General features: G+C 43.9%; 1 protein-coding gene across 2 annotated transcripts; it reads left to right on the top strand.

Annotated features, from left to right (window-relative positions):
* The first annotated feature begins 5,486 nt into the window (after positions 1-5,486).
* Positions 5,487-14,803, top strand: LOC124661177. Of its 2 annotated transcripts, none has more exons than XM_047199035.1 (3): positions 5,487-6,600; positions 13,345-13,442; positions 14,395-14,803. In XM_047199035.1, exons 1-2 carry the CDS (start codon positions 5,487-5,489, stop codon positions 13,404-13,406), a joined length of 1,176 nt encoding a protein of 391 aa, XP_047054991.1. In that variant the 3' UTR covers positions 13,407-13,442; positions 14,395-14,803. The 2 variants fall into 2 exon arrangements, with proteins under 2 accessions (XP_047054991.1, XP_047054992.1); XM_047199036.1 differs by lacking the exons at positions 13,345-13,442; positions 14,395-14,803 and adding exons at positions 7,879-7,982; positions 8,935-9,341.
* Positions 14,804-15,410: the final 607 nt, after the last annotated feature.

The following is a 15,410-nucleotide window of genomic DNA, read 5'->3' as shown; positions in this document are numbered from 1 at the left end:
TCTGAATGATTTCAAGTTCATCTTTTCTAGGCTACTATAAAGGATCGATGCGGACTCCCTAGGCCACAACTCATTTGTTGTTTTCCTAATTGTCTGGTTGTTTACCTGTTGTACTTTATTTTGTAGTAAGATATACTGCAGTACTATGTTCTCTGATCCAGAAATTAACCCGGATGAGGTATAATTTATCTCTAAAAATTAGTTCAGCATAAGATTGGAGTGTTCTACCTCCGAGAAATATCCAAACTCCGACTCTTGAGTTATCCTATTGTTTTATTTTCGACCTTACCTTGTGACTTTTTACCCATTCAAATCATATATTTTTCACTGTAAACCTAATCCTATATTTTTTAAAGTGAAAGAACTATTGGATTAGTTTTATTTTTTTTTTCTCAACACAAGCAGAGATCAAAAGTTTGTAGAAGGTGACACCGGGAGAAAACTCGATATATTAGACAAATACACCCTCTGGTTAGAGGAAAAGAACCATAAGAGCATACGATGGAGGAAGGCAATGTTTATGCATGGCATACATAATTAGAAAAATATAGTTGCTTCATTCATAGTTGCTTCATTTGCCAACATATATAGGAACATTTTAAACAAATGTTACTTAATTTTTTTTCCTTGCAACCCGTAGCAACGCACGGGCATTTAACTAGTCACAACTAAAAACAGTGGAGCGGAGGACGGGAGGAACGAAACATGGGCTGAGGGACCCTCGTTCCCTAAGCGGGATCGTCCCTAGTCATCGCTACCGAATTTTTGTGAACCCACTTTTAATTTGCATGATTATGCTTTGAGTCAAAACAAACTCTACATCAAAAATACAAACGTCGATGATGGGGTCCATTTTGACCATCGAAATCGAGTTTTGTGAACAATTTCTTCTTGATCAAAGTTGAAGCTTTTTTGTCGAATTTTGTTAGATTCGTCGCACACACTCACTGGCGGAGCGTCACGGAGGCCATACTGGGCTCCGGCCCTTCTCAAAACGCATTTTTTACTACTGCCTATGGTCGAGCATGTGCGTCCATCCGGCTGTCACTGCTTATGGACCTGAACGTGGGTGATCTATCCATGACCAGGATGAAGCTTGGATGAAACTAAGCAGAGGTCCGAACCGACTGATGTTGAAAAATCAGGGCCCAGTCGAACGCCCATGAATTTTCAAATTGATAAGATACTATTTCCATTTTTTGTTCAAAAAAAGAGGAGAAACCATGAACCAGAATAGAAGAGCTTACCCCACCCCATATACCATTTGAATTCTTAGGGTTCCAGAATATGCTTATTTTACTAGTCTTCGGAAACGAAAAACCCTGAACCATTTCAATTTAAGATTGAAGAAGGGACTCCGTGAAAGATGCTTCAATTATGGATTTTAGTATTGAGCGAAAGGTTACACATTCAACAAATTGGGATTCATTTAGCAACCGATTTTTATCTTCCGTTTGAACTCATTTCCATAATTCTTCTAGTTTCTTTAATAGGTGATTCAAATCAGAGAAGGTATCCTTCTTTCTATTAATTTGATGTCACATTCCGTAAAAATTTACGATACATGTATAGGATGCACTCAATGTGTACGAGCTTGTCCAACAGATGTATTAGAAATGATACCCTGGGATGGATGTAAAGCCAAGCAAATAGCTTCTGCCGGATATGGACCAAACTGTCTCACGACCTTCTGAACCCAGGGCCGACGAATCAAGTCGTCTTCCAGGTACTCTCCTAGGTACTGGTATACGTCTGTGTTCCTCTCGCTCATCAGCTCCACTTATCACGTCCCCCCCAAATCCCATTTAATAGATCTTGCTTCTTCCCTCTAATCCCCGTGGCCTAACTAGCTATCTCTCTATTTCTTCTTCTGCTAGTCAAATCCAGCCCAAACCGAAGCAAAATACAGCTCCAGTTTCAGATCGTAGTGGACTGGTGCTGCTAAGTGGTGGCCATAGCCCTTGGTGTTGTCCGCCGCCGTGGACATTGCTAGTGGAGCATCAATTCGAGCAAGGTATACAAGAAATCAGGTCAGAGTGTTTAATCCCCTTGCAATATAGTTGATCTAGAAAATCGTCTTACATTGTTTATTCCCAGATTGCACATGCCGACTGTGATATTTGAAGTTTTTATTTTGTCTACACATACACATTAATTTAGATGCTTTGCTTTTATTGGAACGGGCCTTCTATTTTTTGTGTAAATCCATTGGGAGTCTGAGTAGCTCCACGTATGTTCATGTCTTAAGATAAAGCCATGAAGAAATATTACAAAATAAAAAGAGATGATGCAGTTGCAAATGTCGAATGTGCTTCTGCTCCTGAATCTAAACATGAACCATTGACAATTATCTGTTGATTCGTGTTACTTTTTATTTGCAAGAATGGTTTTTTAGGCAATTTGGCCCTCCCTTTGTTTTGATTCACGCTCCGCCACTGCACACACTAGTAGGAAACTAGCTATAGGTGGTAGGCTACTCTGTGGCGCACCAGTATAAATTTTGTGGCGCACCAGACAATGTGTGCCACTCAAATAGCGTATTTTTGTGGGCACATACCACGCATGCGCACAAGAATAAGGTGGCTCCACCCTCTGCCAGCCCCAACCATTGGTTTCACTATTTCTCTGACGTACAGGATCACGTGCGCTCCACCCCGACTTTCTGTGGCGACACAGAAGATTTTTTTGGTCCCCGCGCAACTCCCCCCTCCCCCCTCGTGGATCGCCTGTAAAATACAAAAGAAATAGATAGAAATTTTAAAAAATAAAATCCTTCGAGGTGCCCATGTATTATGGCATCTATTACCACTGAAAATTAACAAACATCAATTTTGACTTTTTTTTTGCAAAATTGTGTTGTAAAATCATCAAACTGGATTTCTGATTGCATACGAACTCGAAAAAATGCACAATATATCAAAATGAAAAAAGTAAAAAGATACGACAAAGTAAAGATTTTTTTCTGCAAAAATAGAAAAAATCGAAAAAAAATCTGTGGCGCATGGAGTTGCCCATGCGCCATAGAATGTTACTCAAAAATTTGAATTTTGTAGAGACCTCCTCCTCTCATCCACTTCACTTTCCACTTCTCCTCACATTGTCCTCTCCTCCACTTCTCCTTCTCTCCTCCACTTCTCCACTTCGCCTCCTCTTCTCCTCCACTTCTCCACTTCTCCTCCATCCTCTCCTCAACGCGGCGACCTCCTCCAGTGAGCTCCTCTCCTCCTCTGGAGACCTCCCACTCCTCCTCCTCCTCCACCCACCTCCGTCCGGCCTCCTCCTCCTCAACCCACCCACTCCGGCCGGCCTCCTCCTCCACCCACCTCTGGCCGGCCTCCTCCTCCTCCTCCTCCACCCACCTCCACCCACCGCACCAACCCACCCTCCTCCGCGCGACATCCAGCAAATTTTTTTAAAAAAATCAGGCGAAATTCTGGCGGCCCCAGATGTAGATCTAGATCTGGCCGCCATTTTTTTTTGATTTTTTTTAAAAAATCTGTGCGCCACAGAAATAAGACTTTATGTGGCGCACCTCGCCTGGTGCGCCACATAAATAAGACTTTCTGTGGCGCATGGGTCCGTGCGCCACAAAATTCTTATTTTTGTGGCGATTCTGTGGCGCACCGCCCATGCGCCACAAAATAGCCTTTTTGGTGCGCCAATAATGAGTCTTTTCCTACTAGTGACATAATCAAACATTCAAAATTTCCTTTTAAGCATAGTTTGACCTCGACATTTTGCAATTTTCGTGTTGTAAGTTTTCTTGTTTTAGTGGACATAGAGGTATCCATCTCTAGCTTGTATGTGAAGGTGAGGTGGTGTGTGGTTGGAGATAAAGTTGTTCTCTCTCCTCACTAAATGTGTTCATCCCTAACTACTTTAAATTGGCACAAACATGATTCAAATAAAAGTAAGCTCTGCACGATGACGGGTTCCATTCCGACCATCGACGCTGAATTTTGTGAACTGTATCTTTTCAAAATGGTATTCTTGTTAGGATATTTTTTGATGAATTTTATCAAATTAGTCGCACACACTTGACCATTAAAAAAATTAGGGTGGCTTGATCTCTTTATTTCCCATAACTCTCATGTTGCAAGTTTTTTCGTTTTGGTTGATGTTATGTTTTTACGAAGGAAAACGATGGCGTTCCGGCGGGGGATCGCATCCTCCCATCCTTCGCCAGCATTGCTCGCCACGCGTCCTTTTCTAGAGGTCAGCAATGTGTGGGCCACCACCAAATCTTATCCCCACGCGTTTTCTCCTCCTCCACCTGTTCTTCATCCATTCTTTCTACCCGACGAGACCAACTCTAATCCTCCCTATGCTGATGTCGTCAGCCTGTACACCAACTAACTTCCACAGGCGAGCCGCTTCCACCCCCACCGCGCTGCCTCCACCCCCACCACGCTGCGCCTGCTCCTCCCCCATCTATTTCCCCTCTCTCTTATAGGCGACACACGGAGGTGCAACGCCGAGTCGCCCAGCCACGACGCTGCATACTTGGTACATCCCTTTGTCCCCACTACGAGCTCGGTGCCACGCCCACCAGGTGCTGCAAAGAACGGCGTTGAATGCTACCAGCTGTGGGCCTAGTTGCTGCCAGCGGCATGAGGAGTTGTTGTCGGTGGAAGGCAGTGGGAGGCGGGAGGAGTTGCTACCATTGAAGTACAACACTGCTACCATAGGAGGGCGGTGATGCTACAAAATAAGGAGACTCGATGCAACAATCGGGCACGGTGGTGCCGCCATTGGAGTTCGTCTGTGCTACCAAAGGTGAGCGAAGGTGCTACAAAAGAAGGGTGGCGTTGCTGCTTGCCGGAGTAGAGATGCTGCAAAGCTGTTCTGGTGGCAGTGCCGCCGCTCTGCCGGTGAAGGTCTCGCTGAAGTTAGTAGGGAGCAGAGGTGCTACCAAAGAACAACAAATTTGTTACCCAGGAACAAGTGTGGTGCTACCAAGGTGTCGGCCTAGCCGATGAGGCTGCCGACGAGGGTGGCCGTGCTACGGGTGGCGCGGTGTGGGCGGTGGTGCTACCGGCCCTAGTGACAGGAGTCTCCAGTGGTGCTGCCTAATCTCTCGTCGGGGTGTTTTTTCCTCTTTTTTCTGGCTCTGCGGGAGCGTTGACCCTACGTAAATGGTTGAGATCTGCTCCATCGGACGGGCTAGCGCCCCGAGGGATGGAAGGATTTGATCCCCGGGGACGCTCAACACTGCCCTTTTACGAAAGGTGCAAAAAATATATCAATTTTATGTGAAACTTAGCGTGCATATAATTGACATATAAGCGCTAAGTTTTTATTTGATTTTTTAAATATTTTTGAATATTTTTGTCCGGTAGTAGGAGCATTATGGTTTCAAAACTGTACTTTTTCCGAGTCTTCAGTGTTCCTTTGGGCCGACGCTGGACTTCACTTCACTCCCCAGCGTGGCCGCTCGTTCGAGCCCACCAGTTCACCACACCAGCGACCACTAGGGCAAGGGCAAGATGAGCAGCAGCAGCCGCCGCCGCCACGCCCGCTCGCCGGCGGTCGGGCCGTTGGATGACGACGACCTCCTCTGCGAGATCCTCCTCCGCCTGCCCCCGCAGCCTTCGTCCCTCCCGCGGGCCTCCGCCGTCTGCAAGCGCTGGCGCCGCCTCGTCTCCGACCCCGGCTTCTTCCGCCGCTTCCGCCTCCGGCACCGCCGCAATCCGCCCCTCCTCGGCTTCTTCGACAAGTACGGAGGTAGTCCCTTCCGTTCTTCCCTGGAGGCCCCCAATTGCATCCCTCCCGGGCGCTTCTCCTTGCAGCGTGACGACGACTACGACCGCTCCATGTCCCTTGGATGTCGCCATGGTCTCTTCCTCGTCTTCCTCACGAAGCACCGCCAAGTTCTGGTGTGGGACCCCATCACCGGCGACGAGCAGCGCATCGCCGTTCCCCCGGCGTTCGATGAAGACAAAACCGTGGGCCTGGTCAACGGGGCGGTGCTTCGCCCTGCCGGAGAGGACCCACACTTCCAGGTGGTCTTGGCGGTGGCGGACGACAGGCAGCAAGCTCTCGCCTGCGTTTACTCGTCAAAGACAGGCCTGTGGGGAGATCTCATCTCAACGCCGCTTCCATCCGAGGCTAATGGGAGCCCTATTCCCACAATGGTTTTTATTGAAGACTCTGTGCTAGCTGGAGATTCCCTTTACTGGAAGCTTACTGGGAATTTTCAGGGAATTCTCGAATTTGATTTGGCGAAGCAGAGCCTCGCTGTGATACGGGTGTCACTGGATATGCGTGGCGAGGCCAAAGGCTTGACGATAATGCGGGCCCAGAGTGGTGGGCTGGGTTGCCTCGTCGTGTCATACTCAGACTGCGCTGCCCAGTTATGGGAGAGGAAGACCGATTGTGATGGTGCTTCTTCGTGGGGGCTTGCAAGAACTATTGAACTGGGCAAGCTACTTTCCGTGAAATCTGTATGCTTTCTAGGGATTGCTGAGGAGAATAATGTGGTGTTTCTCTGGAACACGATTGGCGTCTTCATGGTCCATCTTCAGTCATTGAAGTTCAAGAAGCTTTTCGAAACCAACATCATTTCTTACTATCATCCATTCGAAAGTGTCTACTCCGCAGGTGATAATATGGCTTACATCCCTTATGCACAATAACCAAGTTATTGTTTGATAATTGGCTGCCAACAGTTTTAGGTCGTGTAATATTATTTGTTTCTGTTGCTGGCTTGCTGCTTCATGACCTATTCAGCATATAGTGATGATGTTCTGCAATGCTCTGTGGGGTCTTTTAATGTAATGATTGATTGACCCATGATCTAGAAAAAATATGTTAGTGCCATGTGTAATTTACTTCATGTTCTGCAGCTAGGCAGTTTCTGTTATATGAATATCCATTACAAGAAATGAATCATTACTTTGTTCAGCAAAATGAACAATGATTAGTATGATTGGCGAAATTTTCTAGAATATTTGAACTAAATTTCATCATGGCTTGCCTTTAATGCAAGAATTGTCTAAGGGTAACGTTTGTGCATAGATGCATTCCCATTTATTTTTACTGATGAGATACACAACGGTTAAAGGTTGACTGCATGAAAAACTAGCATGAACCACCTAAAATGCCTGTCTTAATAGGTACATTTGGAAGCTTAATTAGTCCTAATTATATTTCTTTCATCTTGTTTTTTTGTATGGGTTGATATTGTTAATAGGCTTTAAATCCACAATAATCGATTGGTTCTAAATTTAGGATAATTGTTCAATTATCACTTCTAGGACTCCCCTGTATGCCGCATGTCCATTTGTACCAGGAAAAAAAAATTGGAGTTATATTTCTTCTTTCCATGCTAAAATTATTTAAAGATAACTTAAATCATGATCACCTATGTTGCCATGGTTTGTTTGTATGTGTTTTTTTTTTCCAATATTGCGTGGAACGAGCTTCAGGATAGCTCTGGACAACTTTCCCGTTCCAAGCAGCTAAGTATGAGTAAATGCTGTTTTTCATTTTTAAGGTATTGATGAGTATATGTTATCTGGGGACATTCAGTAAATTAGACAGTATGCGTGTTATATTTATCAAAATGGAGTTGCCCAGAGTTACAGCTATGGATTTATCTAACTACCTCGTTGACGTATCCTCGTTTTTGTTTGTCTTTGTTGGGATGTCATTGTGTCTTGTTCTTAGGATTTTGAGCCAAATTTCCCTTTTCTGGTTTATTGATAGCTGATACTGGTTACATCGTAAGCCTATCATTATAGCGAGTTAGGGAATATGAAAGCTTGAGAGGCATCATAAGGACATGGCAAACAGCCTTGAGCTCCTTTACCTTAACCTTGCTGTGGTGGCCATGTCTCTGACCCACATAACACATTGTTTGACTTCTTATGCTTCTAGGAACATTCGTTGGTGGTGGACACGATGGGGCTAAGCTTTTGCTTAATACGCAAGATGATTAATTGTTGGATATGCTATTTGATCTATTGGTATTGGTTGAGCAGGTAAGCTTATCTGCTACTGATGCTCTACCTTTTCTAACTCAGGATGTGCTCTTTTGTTTGCCCTCCTTTGCATACAGCTTCCTTGCTTTAAGTTTACCTCCTTAGTAGTACTCCCCAAATTCCTTCTAGTATATAGTGTGAGCTCTTCTTCCTCTAGTTCCTCCAATGACGGATTACTTAGGACCCTTCCCCATTCCCTGTTCTTGCATATGTTCTTGCCTGCCTAGAGATGAGAATCTTGTCGTTCCAAGTAATAGAAAATGAAGCACTGACCCTTTACTTTGATTTGGAGATATATTTCTAGTTTTTCTTTACTTGCTGCGTCATTGCCTGTGAGTTTCTTCAGGCTATTTGTCTATCAAGTCCTAATGTCATTTGCAGGAAGTAAATTAATTGTTAACTATCAATACCTTAGCACCATATTTCAAATTTTCCTTTGTTTATACGGACATATAAGTATGTAATTTCACATTGCTGCTTATTTTGGATCATTGTAACAAATAGTGAACTGATGAATATCACAACACTTGAAGGGTATGCCTTCATTAAACCTTACACTGTTGTTTATTGTTGCACTTGGAATTATTGTAGTTTTATGGGTGATTATTCTGGTTTTAATATGTTTGATTAAAAAGTCTCTTCATATTCCTACTCCATGACACCATGAGTCCCTCATTTTCCCATTGTTCTCTTAGCTGCTACCAGGCTAGATGTAGCCAAAAACTGCTAAAATTAGCGGTTACACTGGCACCGCACCTACAATTTTGTACTGTTTTCTGTTTCTAATGTTGGTTTTGTCTAATAATGCTAAGATTATTTATTTATGTAGCTTTTGGCACAATTTGCACAGTAGTGTGAGTCATATAGAATTAATGAGAATAACTCATTTCAGTGACTTTTCCTGATTGCATAGTACAGTTTGGTTTGACTGGTGATTTTGCTTGCCCTGCAGGTATCTGGCCAGAGTTACGTTCTAGTGGCTGAGATGCAAAACTGTGTCCTTTCTGTATTTCGACTCGGAGATTGACTCTATGTAGCATGCAGCGGTCAGCTTTTAAGTCCACTTGTAGACTCTTAATTCAACACCTTCTGTCTATTATCTTATTTCCTTAGACATTAGTCAACTGGCAGTAAGGTTGAAGGCATATTGAATTGCTTAGATTAAATCCGTACTCCACTTGTGGTTCCTTTGATTTGCGGCAGTTCAAGCAAGCATGTTTGTCAAGCTCGCCTGTGAACTGATCCTACGTTGCTTATGCTCCATGGTGCTTCTTTCCAACTAATGAGTAATGAATGTTGAACCGTACTATCTTCCGTGTTGTACTAGGCCGGGAGGTTTAAACATCAGAACGTTGCTTATGTTCCATGGTGCTTCTTTCCAACTAATGAGCAATGAATGTTGAACCGAACAACTAGGGGGTTGGAAAGAAGCTCCTGTTTGTTGAATTGCACCTGCATAAATAGCTGTTCCACTTCTATTTTTCCCTTGTTTGAGATACTGAGAAGCGGGAAAGCCACTTCCTCGCAGCACGGGTATCGGTAAATCACAACCAAAGCAACATAAGCATGGATTTGCCTTTGAACATTGATTTTAAGTTTCAACAAGTTTTGATCAGTAGTGTGTGGATCAGACACATGTTATTACCGATGCTACATGATAAACATAATGAGCTGAAGGATAAACATCCTAATTTATGTTGACAAGCTTCAAGCACGGCTATGACTATCTTTTTGCTGTCAAAGATCTTGGGAACCTATCTTTTTTTTTCTTGGCATCGAAGTGCTTAAGCAAGACGATGGCATCACACATTCACACTCACAAGGAACGCACTTCAATGGCATCTTACTCACTTGTCGAAATATTCTACAGCGTCGAGTAAGCAAGGTTTCAAAAAACCGCTCTGCTGCTTGAGCATGCATGGCAAAACAGACATAGCCTAAAATAAGAAATATTAAATAATATCGTGTAGTTCTGTGTTGTTTCGGTCGCACTAGACGCCCAACAAGAGACATTTTGCTTTCGTAGCCAAACACATTGATCCCCTCCAAGAAGCCTACTAACCTCAATAAATCGATCTCCTCCTACTTCTCGGTCGCTTAGGTTGTAGCTGCCACTCATGTATGCCGCCTCTCTCACTTTGATCCCCTCGATCTGGACAGGAAGGGGACGAGGGGAATGAGCTACCGGAGGAAGGGGTCCCTATCCAGGCAGCCTTAAGAAAGATCTAGAGGGTGGCGCAGAAGAGGAGCTTGACTAGCGATGGGGAGGAGCTCCAACGGTGTCACCTCTTGCTTATGCCTCGACACGGGAGTGGAATTGGATGAGTACGGGATTCCTAACACTAACCCTCTTGCTTCTGCCTCAACGCCACGTGAGAGCCCGCCTCCATGGCCCCTTCTCGCTTTTCCTCTCGCTCAGTCTGTAAGCTGGTGGAAGGGCTCCGCTTCGCTCTAATCTATGTTTAAGGGTAAACTTAATAACATTTTTTTAAACGTTAGATAAGCTCACTATGATGAGTGGGAAAAGTTTTAGTTGTTCGAGGCATGCAATACCTATCTTTGACACGCTCATACATCTTATTCGTATTAGGGCATCTCCAACGTAGCGAGGCAAACGAACGCGGACCGACCGTTGGCGCCCCGGGAGATCGGAGGATTTGATCCCCGGTGGACGCTCAGCACTGCCCTTTTACGAAAGGTGCAAAAAATATCAATTTTCTGTGAAACTTAGCGTGCATATAATGTCGACATATAAGCGCCAAATATTTATTTGAATTTTTTAATAGTTTTAAATATTTTTGTCCGGTAGTAGGAGCATATGCTCCAGTTCAGAAGTGAATTTCGCGTGATAAGTGTACTGTAGTCTTCAGTGTTCCTTTGGGCCGACGACGCACTTCACTTCACTCCCCACCGTGGCCACTCGTTCGAGCCCATCAGTTCCTAGGGCAAGATGAGCAGCAGCAACAGGAGCCGCCGCCGCCACGCCCGCTCGCCGGCGGCCGGGCCGTTGGATGACGACGACCTCCTCTGCGAGATCCTCCTCCGCCTCCCCCCGGAGCCTTCATCCCTCCCGCGGGCCTCCGCCGTCTGCAAACGCTGGCGCCGCCTCGTCTCCGACCCCGGCTTCTTCCGCCGCTTCCGCCTCCGGCACCGCCGCAATCCGCCCCTCCTCGGCTTCTTCGAAAAGTACGGAGGTACTCCCTTCCTTTCTACCCTGGAGGCCCCCAATTGCATCCCTCCCGGGCGCTTCTCCTTGGAGCGTGACGGCGACGACTTCTACCGGTCCGAATCCCTTGGATGTCGCCATGGTCTCTTCCTCATCTTCCTTACCAAGCTCCGCCAGGTCCTGCTGTGGGACCCCATCACCCGCGACGAGCAACGCATCGCCGTTCCCGCGGCGTTCGGTTTAGAGAAAACCATCGGCATGGTCAATGGGGCCGTGCTTCGCCCTGCCGGAGAGGACCCGCACTTCCAGGTCGTCTTGGTAGCGGCAGACCACAAACATCAAGCGCTCGCCTGCGTCTACTCGTCAAAGACAGGCATATGGGGAAATCTCATCTCAACGCCTCTTACATACCAGGCTAATGGGACCCGTATTCCCACCATGGTTTATTTTGATGTCTCGTTGCTAGCTGGAGATTCCCTTTACTGGAAGCTTGCTGGTAGATTTCAGGGAATTCTAGAATTTGATTTGGTGAAACAGAGCCTTGCTGTGATACGAGTGCCACTGGATATGTGTGGCCAGGGCAGATGCTTCAAGATTATGCGGGCCGAGGGTGGTGGGCTGGGTTGCCTCCTAGTTTCATACACAGACTGCACTGCCCAGTTGTGGAAGAGGAAGACCGATTGTGATGGTGCTGCTTCTTGGGGGCTTGCAAGAACTATTGAACTGGACAAGCTACTTTCCCTGAAACCAGATGAGAAAAGGTCCCTAGGCTTACTAGCGATTGCTGAGGAGAATAATGTGGTGTTTCTGAGGACAACTACCGGCCTCTTCATGATCCATCTTCAGTCATTGAAGTTCAGGAAGCTTCAGTCATTGAAGTTCAGGAACCTTTTCAAGGCCAACATCATTCTTTCCTATTATCCGTTCGAAAGTGTCTACACTGCAGGTAATAACATGGCTTGCTTATACACAATAACCAAGTTTTGTTTGTTAATTCGCTGCCAACAGTTTCAACTCGTGTCATATGACCTCTTCAGCATATAGTGGTGATGTTCTGCAATGTTTTGTTCTGATGTCTGTGTGGTGTCTTTTAATATAATGATTGATTGACTATGATCTAGAAAAAATATGTTAGTGCCATGTGTAATTTACTTCATGTTCTGCAGCTAGGCAGTTTCTGTTATATGAATATCCATTACAAGAAATGAATCATTACTTTGTTCGGCAAAATAAACAATGATTAGTATGATTGGCGAAATTTTCTAGAATAATTGAACTAAATTTCATCATGGCTCGCCTTTAATGCAAGAATTGTCTAAGGGTAACGTTTGTGCATAGATGCATTCCCATTTATTTTTACTGATGAGATACACAACGGTTAAAGGTTGACTGCATGAAAAACTAGCATGAACCACCTAAAATGCCTGGCTTAATAGGTACATTTGGAAGCTTAATTAGTCCTAATTATATTTCTTTCATCTTGTTTTTTGTATGGGTTGATATTGTTAATAGGCTTTAAATCCACAATAATTGATTGGTTCTAAATTTAGGATAATTGTTCAATTATCACTTCTAGGACTCCCCTGTATGCCGCATGTCCATTTGTACCAGGAAAATTTTTTTGGAGTTATATTTCTTCTTTGCATGCTAAATTTATTTAAAGATAACTTAAATCATGATCACCTATGTTGCCATGGTTTGTTAGTATGCGTTTTTTTTCCAATATTGCGTGGAATGAGCTTCAGGATAGCTCTGGACAACTTTCCCGTTCCAAGCAGCTAAGTATGAGTAAATGCTGTTTTTCATTTTTAAGGTATTGATGAGTATATGTTATCTGAGGACATTCAGTAAATTAGACAGTACGCGTGTTATATTTATCAAAATGGAGTTGCCCAGAGTTACAGCTATGGATTTATCTAACTACCTCGTTGATGTATCCTCGTTTTTGTTTGTCTTTGTTGGGATGTCATTGTGTCTTGTGCTTAGGATTTTGAGCCAAATTTCCCTTTTCTGGTTTATTGATAGCTGATACTGGTTACATCGTAAGCCTATCATTATAGCGAGTTAGGGAATATGAAAGCTTGAGAGGCATCATAAGGATATGGCAAACAGCCTTGAGCTCCTTTACCTTAACCTTGCTGTGGTGGCCATGTCTCTGACCCATATAACACATTGTTTGACTTCTTATGCTTCTAGGAACATGCGTTGGTGGTGGACACGATGGGGCTAAGCTTTTGCTCAATACGCAAGATGATTAATTGTTGGATATGCTATTTGATCTATTGGTTGAGCAGGTAAGCTTATCTGCTACTGATGCTCTACCTTTTCTAACTCAGGATGCGCTCTTTTTTTTGCCCTCCTTTGCATACCGCTTCCTTGCTTTAAGTTTACCTCCTTAGTAGTACTCCCCAAATTCCTTCTAGTATATAGTGTGAGCTCTTCTTCCTCTAGTTCCTCCAATGACGGATTACTTAGGACCCTTCCCCATTCCCTGTTCTTGCATATGTTCTTGCCTGCCTAGAGATGAGAATCTTGTCATTCCAAGTAATAGAAAATGAAGCACTGACCCTTTACTTTGATTTGGAGATATATTTGTAGTTTGTCTTTACTTGCTGCGTCATTGCCTGTGAGTTTCTTCAGGCTATTTGTCTATCAAGTCCTAGTGTCATTTGCAGGAAGTAAATTAATTGTTAACTATCAATACCTGAGCACCCTATTTCAAATTTTCCTTTGTTTATACGGACATATAAGTATGTAATTTCACATTGCTGCTTATTTTGGATCATTGTAACAAATAGCAAACTGATGAATATCACAACACTTGAAGGGTATGCCTCCATTAAATCTTATACTGTTGTTTATTGTTGCACTTGGAATTATTGTAGTTTTATGGGTGATTATTCTGGTTTTTATATGTTTGATTAAAAAGTCTCTCCAAATTCCTACTCCATGACACCATGAGTCCCTCATTTTCCCATTGTTCTCTTAGCTGCTACCAGGCTAGATGTAGCCAAAAACTGCTAAAATTAGCGGTTACACTGGCACCGCACCTACAATTTTGTACTGTTTTCTGTTTCTAATGTTGGTTTTGTCTAATAATGCTAAGATTATTTATTTATGTAGCTTTTGGCACAATTTGCACAGTAGTGTGAGTCATATAGAATTAATGAGAATAACTCATTTCAGAGACTTTTCCTGATTGAATAGTACAGTTTGGTTTGACTGGTGATTTTGCTTGCCCTGCAGGTATCTGGCCAGAGTTACGTTCTAGTGGCTGAGATGCAAAACTGTGTCCTTTCTGTATTTCGACTCGGAGATTGACTCTATGTAGCATGCAGCGGTCAGTTTGGAAGTCCACTTGTAGACTCTTAATTCAACACCTTCTGTCTATTATCTAATTTCCTTAGACATTAGTCAACTGGCAGTAAGGTTGAAGGCATATTGAATTGCTTAGATTAAATCCGTACTCCACTTGTGGTTCCTTTGATTTGCGGTGGCTCAAGCAAGCATGTTTGGCAAGCTCGCCTGTGAACTGATCCTGCAGGGAGGTTCCAACATGGCAACATGTGTTCTAGTGTGTGCGCCTGTGTGCGTGCGTTTGACTATCTTCCATGTTGTACTAGGCCGGGAGGTTTAAACATCAGAACGTTGCTTATGTTCCATGGTGCTTCTTTCCAACTAATGAGTAATGAATGTTGAACCGTACTATCTTCCGTGTTGTACTAGGCCGGGAGGTTTAAACATTAGAACGTTGCTTATGTTCCATGGTGCTTCTTTCCAACTAATGAGTAATGAATGTTGAACCGTACAACTAGGGAGTTGGAAAGAAGCTCCTGTTTGTTGAATTGCACCCGCATAAATAGCTGTTCCACTTCTATTTTTCCCTTGTTTGAGATGCTGATTGCTGAGAAGCGGGAAAGCCGCTTCCTCGCAGCACAGGTATCGGTAAATCACAACCAAAGCAACATAAGCATGGATTTGCCTTTGAACATTGATTTTAAGTTTCAACAAGTTTTTATCAGTAGTGTGTGTGGATCAGACACATGTTATTACCGATGCTACATGATAAACATAATGAGCTGAAGGATAAACATCCTAATTTATGTTGACGATATCATCATTTCCGGTTGTTGCAAACAAGCAGTTGACAAGCTTCAAGCACAGCTATGAGTATCTTTTTGCTGTCAAAGATCTTGGGAACCTATCTTATTTTCTTGGCATCGAAGTGCTTAAGCAAGACGATGGCATCACACATTCACACT

The sequence above is a fragment of the Lolium rigidum genome, chromosome 6, assembly GCF_022539505.1.
Source record: "Lolium rigidum isolate FL_2022 chromosome 6, APGP_CSIRO_Lrig_0.1, whole genome shotgun sequence".
In the NCBI taxonomy this organism is placed as follows: Eukaryota; Viridiplantae; Streptophyta; class Magnoliopsida; order Poales; family Poaceae; genus Lolium; species Lolium rigidum.
The sequence above is the reverse complement of the archived record's forward strand: the minus strand, read 5'-3'. Positions and strand labels throughout refer to the sequence as shown.